Here is an 11368-nt window from a genome sequence, read left to right on the forward strand (position 1 = left end):
GGTGTTTGCGCAGAACATGCCTCCCCTCGCCCGGACTCGGACCGTGACATTCCACCGTGCTCCTCCGCGCATTCCAGCTGCAAACAAAGAGTCCCCGTCCCCCTTCCTCCCCACGCTTTCCTGTTCCAATTCTTGAGTGTCGTAGTGGCAGCTGTCCAAACTGCCCCTTGCCCTCCTCTCCCGTCCGGTTCGCAGATCTCCACCTCCAGGACAGTTAGCACTAGCGACCCCCAAAACAGGCACACATCAGAGATCCCTGCGCGGACACCCCCGTCGCTCCCGTACACACCGCGCTCCGCCCCTCCGGGAAAGTAGATCCGACCAGGCAGACAAAAGTTTGGGAGAGAAGTTCGGTCTGAGGCGAGCGTGAGAGCGAGGGGGGCGGGGGCCGAGGGCAGCGGGGCGGTCTGGCGAGTCAACTCGTGAACAGATAGACCTGCGGACGGGACAGCTGCGGCTGCAGGCCCTTCTAGCCCCGCTTAACCCCAGATGCGCGGGGGGACGCAGCCCCTCCCGCTGGGGGATGCTGCGGGATTCTTGGCGCCGGGCATCCGGGCCGCCCGCTAAGCCCCTGTGCCTACCCCGTGCCCCCGGGGAACCGGAGTCCAGCCGCAGGGAAGGAGAAGCGGCCGCTGAGAGGCTGCCGGGTGCCGGGCGGGGAGGGGGCTGGAGGCCGCAGGCCCGAGGGCATGGAGCGGTTAGGGGAGAAAGCCAGTCGTCTGCTGGAGAAGCTCGGCCGCAGAAAGGGTGAATCTAGCCGGTCTGGGTCCGATGGGACCCCCGGTCCGGGCAAGGGGCGCCTGAGTGGGTTGGGGGGACCTAGAAAATCAGGGGCCCGAGGAGCGACCGGGGGACCCGGGGATGAGCCATTGGAGCCGGCCCGGGAGCAGGGTCCCCTGGACACTGAGCGGAATCCGCGCGGCTCCTTTGAGGCGCAGCGCTACGAAGGCTCCTTTCCTGGGGGGGCGCCGCCCACCCGGGCCTTGCCTCTACCTCAGTCATTGCCCCCCGATTTTCGGCTGGAGACAACAGCACCAGCCCTAAGTCCCCGCTCCAGCTTCGCCAGTAGCTCAGCCAGCGACGCGAGCAAGCCGTCCAGCCCCCGGGGCAGCCTGCTGCTGGACGGGGCAGGGGCTGGCGGAGCCGGAGGCAGCCGGCCCTGCAGCAATCGTACCAGCGGCATCAGCATGGGCTACGACCAGCGCCACGGGAGCCCCTTGCCCGCGGGGCCGTGTCTGTTTGGCCCACCCCTGGCCGGGGTACCGGCAGGCTATTCCCCCGGAGGGGTCCCGTCCGCCTACCCGGAGCTCCATGCCGCCCTGGACCGACTGTGCGCTCATCGGCCCGCGGGCTTCGGCTGTCAGGAAAGCCGCCACTCATATCCCCCAGCCCTGGGCAGCCCCGGAGCTCTAGCCGGGGCCGCGGTGGGAGCGGCCGGGCCTTTGGAGAGACGGGGGGCGCAACCCGGACGACACTCGGTGACCGGCTACGGGGACTGCGCCGCGGGCGCCCGATACCAGGATGAGCTAACAGCATTACTGCGCCTGACGGTGGGCACCGGTGGGCGAGACGCCGGCGCCCGCGGGGAACCCTCGGGGACTGAGCCGTCAGGTCTCGAGGAGCCGCCAGGTCCTTTCGTTCCAGAGGCTGCCCGGGCCCGGATTCGGGAGCCAGAGGCCAGAGAGGACTACTTCGGTGAGTGAGAGAGACCCGGTCAGGCGCGGGAAGGGACGCGTCACCGCATTCGGTTCTTCACTGCCCCGACGGCCCACAGTGCCGGTGTTCAGGGGTCCGAGGCGGAGACGAGGGACTAGAAAAGAAACAAGAGGGATGGATGGGGGCGGACCCCAGAGCGCTTTCCCCTTCCTACTGGGCTTCAAATGAACCGGGGCTCCTCATTCCTGATAAATTCATCCCCCTGGTTGTCTCATGAGTCCCAGTTTGTTGAGCATTTGAGGCTCGCTTTTCTGCAGTACGAGGCCTTGTAGGGAAGGGACCAAGTAGGGCAGTGAGAGCATCCCCCCAGCTTGTTCCCCCCTTCACGGCGGTGCCCCTACAGGATTCTGAGCGCCGCCCCCCCACCCGGACCCAGGCTCCGCCCGCAGGAATTCGGGGAATGCGCGGGTGGGGGCGGGGCAGGCGGGCCGCGTGCGTGCCGACTCCTGCCCGGGCGCTCCAGGTGCCCGCGGGCGGGGCCGGCCGCAGCCGCGCTGCCGAGGGGTGGGGTACGGGGTGGGGGTGGAGGGGCGCTTTCTAGCACGCGCGGAGCAGGGGCCGCTGTCGGGGGTATGGAGCTTGGAAGGAGGATGAAACGTCCTAGGATGGAAAGCAGGGACCCGACTGCTGCCCCAGCCCTGCCGGCTAGGTGCGTGCGTGGGCATTTATGCAGAGACCGGGTAGTACCAGCCTCTGTTTTCCCTACCCTCCGGAGGAAGTCAGGACAAAAGCCGTGACCACTGGTACACCATCATCCCTGGATGGATAACGACCCTTTGTAACTGCCAGAAATAACCTGGCCTTGAGTTCTGGCCATAACCTGCTCAGAATTCAGGCTGGAAGTAGGCCCTTACATCCTGCTACTGTTAAGGAAACCTGGTCGCTGTTTCCCTCCCCCACTCTGTTCAAGAAGTATTGATTGATTATACATTTCAGCTACAGGGGATATTGGGGTCTTGAATGATCTTTTAACCAAAACTCACAGGCACTAGTTTGCTATGTAAAGAAATGCTGATCTGATTGTGATAGGAAAGAAGTGGAGGGCTCACCCCCCCAGGGCTTTGGGCCACTTCAGTTTTCCAAGCATCTCCTCCTCACCTTTCTCCTTGCCCTGGACCCCATGCTGTAAAACTCAACGGCTAGAAATGGGAATAGGGAGATGAACACAGCCAGGTGGGGATGGTGGGGAGGAGGTTCAGGGGTAGCAGGGCTGCAGGTTGGAAGGGTCCTGCATAGTTCAACCCCAACCCGTCCCTATTCTTGTTTCCCACCCCCAAGCCCACCCTGAGAGAGGAAAGCCCAGAGCAGATGATGCTAAACTACTTTGATCAAGGGAAACTGAGTGACAGGGCCCATTTAGCAGTTTCCTTTTGAGGCCCAGGAGGGGTGGCTGGGAAAGAAGTGTCTTAGGCTGAACCATCAGAGCCGAAAGGAAGAAAGGAACTCAGAGAGAGTGCAATAAAATGGCAGGAAGAACCTAGGTGTGGATATGCTGAGTTAGAGGAGGTAAGGCAGACATGCCTGAACAGTTTCCTCTTATCTTCTCATAATGTCCAAGGCTTCCCTAAGAATGGCTCTGACAGGACCCCCTGGCATGGCAATCTTGAGGCATATATCCATCTACTTCCATGAGGAGGCCACAGTTTGAATTCAGAGGTGGGGGCCTCTTTTCCCTGGGGTCAGGTTGCCTCCCTTGACAGTACCCCTAAAACCCCTTTTATCCCCAGCCCAAGCCCAACTGTACCCTCCTACTTTTGCCCCTACTAGGGGCCCTCTTCTTTGGCTTCAGCCTTGCCCAGCTGCCAGAGGGTGGGAGCGGGACAGGCCTGGGCCCATCAATTGCTGCAGCTGCTGCACAGGCTCCCAAGCCCCTGGGCAAAGACTGGGATGGGCCCCAACAGGCAGGGAGTGTGGCAGTGTGCCGAGGGGAAGAGGTGGGGCGGGCCCGTTGGGATCTGCTCCCCAAAGACAGGCCCTAGCCCTCACTCATAGGCCTGGAATTGGGGAGTGGAGGGAGGGAAAAACACACCCAGGAAAGGCTGGTGCCAGAGCCGGGTGTATGTATCTTAGGGGGAGGGGTTGGGGGGTTGTGTTGTGTTGGGGAAGAGCAGTTCAGTTCTGTGTCCCTCCCATGATAGAAGGTGACATGGAGGCTTTAGGGGTTCTACTACCCTTCCTCCCTTCCTATGCAACCCTGGTTCCTGGAACCACCCTGCATTTTCAGCAGCCACCTCCACCTCCCCGCAGGAGTCATGCTCACATGGTCCCCTCTGCACAGGGCCCTCTGCTGAACCAGATTCTTCTCTCCGTCCTTGGAAGCCTGCTGCAGAGAGAAATGTTGTAGCTGAACAGCAGCTTGTTTTACTGATGGGAAAAAAGAAGTCCCAGAGAGGCTTTCTGGGCCTGGCTTTCTTACTCTAGGAAGTTCTTTTATCTGCTCCTGAGCCCCTGTGGACCAGCATTTCTGACTGTTTGTCTCACGTGCTACAACAGGGATCATACCTTGCCCTCGTAGTCTTTTCTCCCCAACAAAAACTAGGCATCTGAAGGCCAGGACCATGTTTTTGACTTTCTTCAGTAGTGCTAGGAACAAAATAGATGCCCAGAAAATGAGTAACCAAATGAACAAGAATGGCTCTCACCAGCCAAGATCTTGCTGCATCCCATTACCTGTTATTCTCTCTTTCCAGAAAGGATGCCATCGGAGGGAGGCCGTGTCCTCTGGTACATCAGGAAAGCTTAGGAATCCCTGGTTTGAGCTAGGGGAGTGGGGTGTAACACTGACAACCTCTTCTCTCCTCTTAGGCACCTGTATCAAGTGCAACAAAGGCATCTATGGGCAGAGCAACGCCTGCCAGGCCCTGGACAGCCTCTACCACACCCAGTGCTTTGTGTGCTGCTCCTGTGGTGAGTGCAGCTCCACCACTCTAGCACTCCCTGCCCCGTACACACTTACAAGTGCTATGGGGAGCAGGAAGAGATGTTTGCTCACAGAGCAGCTGTTGGGTCCCCACCAAGTGTCTGGAGGCCCACCTTCTCTCTTGCTTCCCCTCTCTGCTCTACCTGGCTCTCCCTCCCCCATGGGAGGTCTGCTTTCTAGAGTCCATCCTCCCTTCCTCTGCTCAGACTCCTTCGTCTCCTCTGTTCCTCCCTCTTTCTTATGCCTCCCTGCTTGCCCAGCCTGGACTCCTGCCGGCCCTCCAGCCTCTCTTTGGTGGGGCTTGGTCTTGGGCAGCCCAGTTGCCTGGGGCGACAGTGAAAGACTGGAATGTGGGAAGGGCTGGGGTGGGCTGGGGGAGTGGGGAGCTGTGGGGGGTGGAGAGGGGGGTTTTCTCTTGGCTGGTCAGAGTTCAGCCACCTCCCTAGAGTGCAGGCCACCGGGCCATGCCAAGCTGATGACATCACGCTTCAGGAATGCCTGCTGTTAGCTCCGGAGGCCCTCTTGGGGTTGGGGGGGGTGCTCACAGCACTTGGGGGGGGTTCTCACAGTGGCCTTAACTCCCCCCTCACCTCCCTTTTTACCCCTCCCCACTGCTTACCCATTCTGATTCCTTTGCTAAACCTTTAATCTCCTATCTCTGCCTGACTCCAGCACTCAGCTTTTCTCTCACTCCCCCAGCTTCTGCCTGGTTCTCTTTAGGCTCATCTGTCTATCTATCTGTCCTGTTTATAGGGCCTTTTCTGGCTATGTCTCCCTTTCCCTCTTTCCTCCCCTGCATCTCATGAGTTTCTAAGTCAGCTTTTCTAAACTGTTGAGGAGGCAGGGGCTGGAAGAGCAGTGAGCAGAGGAGAGGGAAGTTGGCTGGAAAGAGGCCAAAGCAAATTGGAATTGCATCAGGTGGGATTTTTGTGTGGGAAGGGAGGATAGACAGCAGTTAGGAGGAAAAGCACTAAAGTCCAGGTTTAAATATATCATGCAACGTTGGGGAGCAGTGACCCCAGAGTGGGACAAGTCCTGTGCCTGTGTTGTGGGATAGGTTCCAGCCCCTTCTCTGCTGTTCTAGGGCGAACTTTGCGTTGCAAAGCTTTCTACAGTGTCAATGGCTCTGTGTACTGTGAGGAAGATTATCTGGTGAGTAAGGGGTCCCCTGGACCTGGAGTTGGCACCCACACGGGGACCTCCTTTTCTTGGTGGCCCATTGGGGTTCCACCCATAATTCTCAGCTTAGTAACATCCTCCCTTTGTCTTTTCTTCCTAGTTTTCAGGGTTTCAGGAGGCAGCTGAGAAATGCTGTGTCTGTGGTCACTTGATTTTGGAGAAGGTAAGGAAAGTGCCTTTGGATGAGACTCTGTGAGTTGCAGGCTGAGGAGTGGAATCAGGGACACTGGTAGAAGGTTGGGGGAAGGAACCTACCACCAGATGAATCACTTTCATCCTATTCTTCCCCAGCAGAACTGTTGACAGTGACTTCCCTCTGCTTGTGGGATCAAGTCTGGGCTCCTAAGCCTGCCATCCCAGGTTTCTGTGACCTGGCCCCTCCCTAATTCTGCAGGCACAGCCAGGCCCTCTAGCTTGAGCTGGGAGTGTGGGGTCCTGGGTCTTAATCCCCTTTCTGCTACTGGTTGGGAACATCTGGAGCTCAGTCTTCTTTCCTGTAAAAAGGAGAGATTTGATTAAATCAATGGTTCTCAATCCTAGCAGCCTAGCAGATCACCTGGGAAGAACTTAAAAAAACCAAAAATGCAATGCCTGGGTCCCATCACCAGAGATTGTGATAATAGGTCTTGGGTGGGACCCAGGCACTGATGTTTTTTTAAAAGCTTCCTAGACGATCCTAATATGCAGTCAGGGTTGAAAACCACTGGCCTGAATGTTCTCTAAGGCCTTTTTCATGGTTTCTGCCTCCATTTTAAGACTTTTTGGTTTTCTCAAATTACATAGCATTATTCTAGTAGTTAAGCAGGGAGTTGGATGAAGTTAGCAGGAGTAGCAGGGAACATAATGGGTAGCTGGAGAGCTGCAACTGGAGGGAGACTGATTCTCTTCCCACCCTATGAGCCAGATCCTACAGGCGATGGGGAAGTCCTATCACCCAGGCTGCTTCCGATGCATTGTTTGCAACAAGTGCCTGGATGGCATCCCCTTCACAGTGGACTTCTCCAACCAAGTGTACTGTGTCACCGACTACCACAAGTGAGTCCACCCCTTGAAGTGTGGTGTGGAACTGGGCCCAAGGTTTCCCCAACCTCAGCTCATCTCTGCCCTCTGTCTTTCAGAAATTATGCCCCTAAGTGTGCGGCCTGTGGCCAACCCATCCTCCCCTCAGAGGTCAGTATGTCTGGGCAGTATGCAGGGCAACCAGTGCCGATGCCCCTGGGGAAGGGATGGGGACATGCTGCCTGGCCTCCCGTGGGAAGTGGTGATGCTGAGGAATGTATTCTGCAAAGATTCCCGTGTGACTCTGCTCTTGGGGTCACTACCCTGACCCTAACATCCGGGCCCGGACATGTCTGACAGCCTCACTGGGCCCAGGCTCTATCTCTGCTATCCCAGGCCAGAGGAGGAGACTTTCTTTGAGGTCAAGGTCACCAGATCCCAGATGTAGGGCCTGGAAAAAGGTGGGGAGAATCCTCAGGGCTTGCAGGAAAGGGTCAGAAAAGATTTAAGCTGTGTGTGTAGAGGGTGTGCCTAGGGAGAGAAGCCAAAAGCCAGTGAGGAAGCAGACCCTGTTGAATCTCCTTGTCCGCAGCCTAGCCTACTTTATTTTTGCCACTTGCCCCTTTCCCTTCGCTCTGCTTCCCCACAGCTGGGAGATCTAGGTCAAGGCCAGGGCCTGTAGAGAGGGAGTGCCATGTGGGGGCATGCCCTCCTGGGGCGGCCCAAGGAAGAAGACGGGGAGAGTTCTGGTAGGATTTGTAAAGGCATCTCGAAGCTACAGATGATGGCAGAGAAGCTCTGGGACCTTTGTGATCTTCCCACTGGGGTGAGAGGGGTCATGTATGGGGGGAGGGTGGAATTTGGGGGCATCGTGCTGCTCTTATACTCATGGGGGTCTGCATGTTTCAGGGCTGTGAGGACATTGTGAGGGTGATATCTATGGACAGGGATTACCACTTTGAGTGCTACCACTGCGAGGTGAGTACTGGGGTCCAGGACTGCTAGAGAAGTGGAACCAGGGAAAGGGGAGGAATTAAGTCCTACAACAGCCAGGTGTCTATTGGAGAGGTATAGGGCATGGGAAACCAGAAGGGTGCTGTGACCTCTCTCCAATCTCTTTCTTGTCCTCCAGCCACTCTCTTTGGTCTTAGTAGTTTAGTCCTTTCTGAATCTGACTTCCCCAGAGTCAAGACTCTAAGACTAAGGATTCCTGGTAACTGCTGGAAAGGCGGCATGTCTCATTATTTCTGCTGCAGCAGCGACACCTGGTGTCCAGCTGTGGTATTTTTCCCAGGTTTCTCTTCCATACCTTCCATCCTTCCCTCCCCCTAACCCTTTCTTCCAGTTATTAGGAGTCTGGTGTTGAGCAAGGCAGACTCCCAAGATGTTCTCAGTGACCAAGCTGCCTGGGCTGAGGTGAACTAGGTGCCTTCTTCCCTAGGACTGCCGGATGCAGCTGAGTGATGAGGAAGGCTGCTGCTGTTTCCCTCTGGATGGGCACTTGCTCTGCCACGGCTGCCACATGCAGCGGCTCAATGCCCGACAGCCTCCTGCCAACTATATCTGAGCTGCATTCACAGCTGCTGCCATCACAACATTGACAAACTCCTCTGGCAAGTGGGCCCTCAGGCCAGCAGAGGCAAGGAATGCACTCTACAGGCCTGGCAGAAGAGTTCTTTGGGGAGGGCCCCAAGGGCCAGAGACCCAAAGATCATGACATTCCAAATGGATTGTGGAGGAGGAAGCTTCTAATTGCCAGTGTGGGGTGACTGGAGTTCTTTCTGTGTATGCAGCCTGTGCTCAGGCACATACAGGCCTGTTCTAATACTTTCTGATCATCTGATTCTGGTCTATATCTTCAGTATATGTTTGTGCTTAAGTTAAGCAATGATTTATTTGGATTACAGGAGGAGAGGACCTCCCTTTAGGTGAGCTAGTTTCGACCAAACTGACAAGAACTAAAAGTGTTTTGCTCTCTCCAGCTCCCCAAAATCCTAGAGTTTGGGGGTTTTGGTTGATGTAATCTGAGATCCCTCTGAGAGGTAGCAGGTCTGGAGTGGTGAGTTACTGCTATGGAACCAACTGTAAGAGTGATTCAAGAAGAAGAAAGAAGTAAGAGAGGGAGAGAGCACGCACGCGTCCTGTGTGTGTGTGTGTGTGTGTGTGTGTGTGTGTGTGTGTGTGTGTGTGTGTGTGTGTGTATGTGTGTGTGAATGCACCTGTGTGCATACACTGGGCTGTAGGGCTCAATGCACCTAAACTTGGGAGTGTGGCTAGCCTGAAGTTTCCTAGACATCTCACCCAATAAGTTCCATATCCACAGAGACCCACTCATTACCTCCCCCAGCTGAGAACAGCAACCAAATATAGGCACTCGCCGAACCCCTAGGTCCATGTGAGTCCCTGACAAACAGGCAGTACAGGCAGCAGGCTCACCCAGAGCTGGTCCCCATTCCCAGCAGAGAGATGAGGAATTCTCCTAGTCCTTAGAAGAAAGCCAAGAAATAGCTTATTAAGAATGTCCAGAGTTTCTACCTCTTTATCTAGATACAGAGGTAGAATACTATGGTAAGTACCTGGCTGACCCCATATCTGACACCATGTGTAGGGCACAAAAGCATGAGGAGCTTACACTTGGTTCCCCAGCTATAGCTCACTCCAGACCTGCTACTTCTCAGAGGGATCCCAGATTACATCAACCACAACTACAAAATTCTGGGGTTTGGGGAGCTGGAGGGAGCAGAACACTTTGATTTAGTTCTAGTCCGTTTGGCCAAAACTAGTTCACCTAAAGCTAGATCTCTTAAAACCAATTCACAGAAAACTTGTTTACTTAAAGTTCAGTTCACTTAATGACCAATTTGCCAAAAGCTCAATTACCTTTTCGGTGTTTTATATCCATGTAGGTGTCTTATTCTTTTTTGTTGTGCTTCGGGTATTTCAAAGATTTCTATCTGTTCACCCAAGAGTACTTCTGAATTATTATCAACAACATAAATTTATCAAATTTGCAGCACTTTGCAAATGATGAGATTGCTTCCTGCCTTTATGGATGTCTTTTTCTATGTTCTCTACTTTTCAAACACTTTTTAAAAAAAGTTTAAAGTTTCTAGCAATAAATACAATTGGTACAGACATTTTGTGTATCATTTTTTTGTGCTTCTTAATCCAATATTCCTTTACAAATTAGATGCCTTGAAAAATACGATGGAGGTCAATATGATTTTGATACTTTGGTCTAACTTCTACATTCCTACTGTTAAAATGCCAGTATATCTTAAACAAATGAATAGGCATGAGGCATATTTAGTTGACTAACAATTAAAGGTTATACAGACAACAGCAATAAAAACTAAAAGGGTGAATCTGCTAAGTCCTTTTGAAATGCTGCAGATTTGATAAATATTTTAGACTAATTCGCTTTAGGTGAATTGACTTTAGGCAAATTAATCTGGTAATCTTTGAACCCTAGTCTCCATTTGGTGTCACTCAGTGAGTTTCATAATGTAAGTGATGACTCCTGAGGACAGAGAATTTCCACATTTGGGGGTTCTAAGATGACTATGCTAGCCAACCTGGGAATTGCATAGACAGGACCTCTGAGTGAGAGGGAATGAGTTCAGATTCACACAACTGAGTGCCAGAGGGGGAAATGCACTTTCTTGGAGAGAGAAATGTTATGAAACTGATTACTTGTTCTACAGCTGAGATTGCTGCTTCTTAACTATTATTATTAAATAAGTGAATACAAAGACCCTGTGACTGGGAAGTTTTCTCACCAGGCTGTTCCAGGCCTGGGAAATCCAAACAAGCTTGTGTAGCTTTACATCCAACCCCTTGGTTCTGTTACTCTGGGGATTTTGTCTGCTCTGTCACTCTGGTCCTTTCTTACTCTGATTTTGGCCTCTCTCTGTTCCTGACCTGACTGGCTCATTCGTTTCTAGGTCTATGCGGATCTGTCCCAGTCCTAGGGATCCCCAAGACTCTGTTCCTGCCACTGAGCCTACTCTCCTTTCTTCCTGAGGAAAAATAAGTGATAATAGCTGATAAGGGGCCTAGTGCGGTGGCTCACGCCTGTAATCCTAGCACTCTGGGAGGCCGAGGCAGGCAGATCCTTTGAGCGCAGGAGTTTGAGACCAGCCTGAGCAAGAGCGAGACCCCATCTCTACTAAAAAAATATAAAGAAATTAGCTGGACAACTAAAAATATATAGAAAAAATTAGCCGGGCGTGGTGGCGCATGCCTGTATTCCCAGCTACTCAGGAGGCTGAGGCAGTAGGATGGCTTGAGTCCAGGAGTTTGAGGTTGCTGTGAGCTAGGCTGACGCCACGGCACTCTAGCCTGGGCAACAGAGTGAGACTCTGTCTCAAAAAAAAAAAAAAAAAAAAAAAGTAGCTGATAAGGGCAAGCCATGGCAGAAGAGCAGCCCCAGCCACCCCACATGATCACTGGCAGACTCCCAAGGGTACCTGCATCACAAGACCTTTCCTTCTTCCTGTTTGCTGGAAGACAGCTCCTCCTTAATATTTCTCTTTTTTCCTTTCTTTTTCTTTC

General features: G+C 53.7%; 1 protein-coding gene across 2 annotated transcripts; it reads left to right on the forward strand.

Moving 5' to 3' along the window:
* The first annotated feature begins 319 nt into the window (after window positions 1-319).
* On the forward strand, window positions 320-9951 carry AJUBA (ajuba LIM protein). 2 transcript variants are annotated; one of them, XM_045525794.1, is made up of 8 exons: window positions 320-1695; window positions 4522-4623; window positions 5721-5788; window positions 5916-5978; window positions 6720-6850; window positions 6934-6985; window positions 7724-7792; window positions 8256-9951. In XM_045525794.1, the coding sequence occupies exons 1-8, from the start codon at window positions 690-692 to the stop codon at window positions 8379-8381; spliced, it is 1617 nt and encodes a 538-aa protein (XP_045381750.1). In that variant the 5' UTR covers window positions 320-689; the 3' UTR covers window positions 8382-9951. The 2 variants fall into 2 exon arrangements, 1 of the variants encoding a protein (XP_045381750.1); XR_006728876.1 differs by lacking the exon at window positions 8256-9951 and having other exon boundaries at window positions 6934-7640; window positions 7724-7793.
* Window positions 9952-11368: the final 1417 nt, after the last annotated feature.

The sequence above is a fragment of the Lemur catta genome, chromosome 1 (assembly GCF_020740605.2).
Source record: "Lemur catta isolate mLemCat1 chromosome 1, mLemCat1.pri, whole genome shotgun sequence".
Taxonomy (NCBI): Eukaryota; Metazoa; Chordata; class Mammalia; order Primates; family Lemuridae; genus Lemur; species Lemur catta.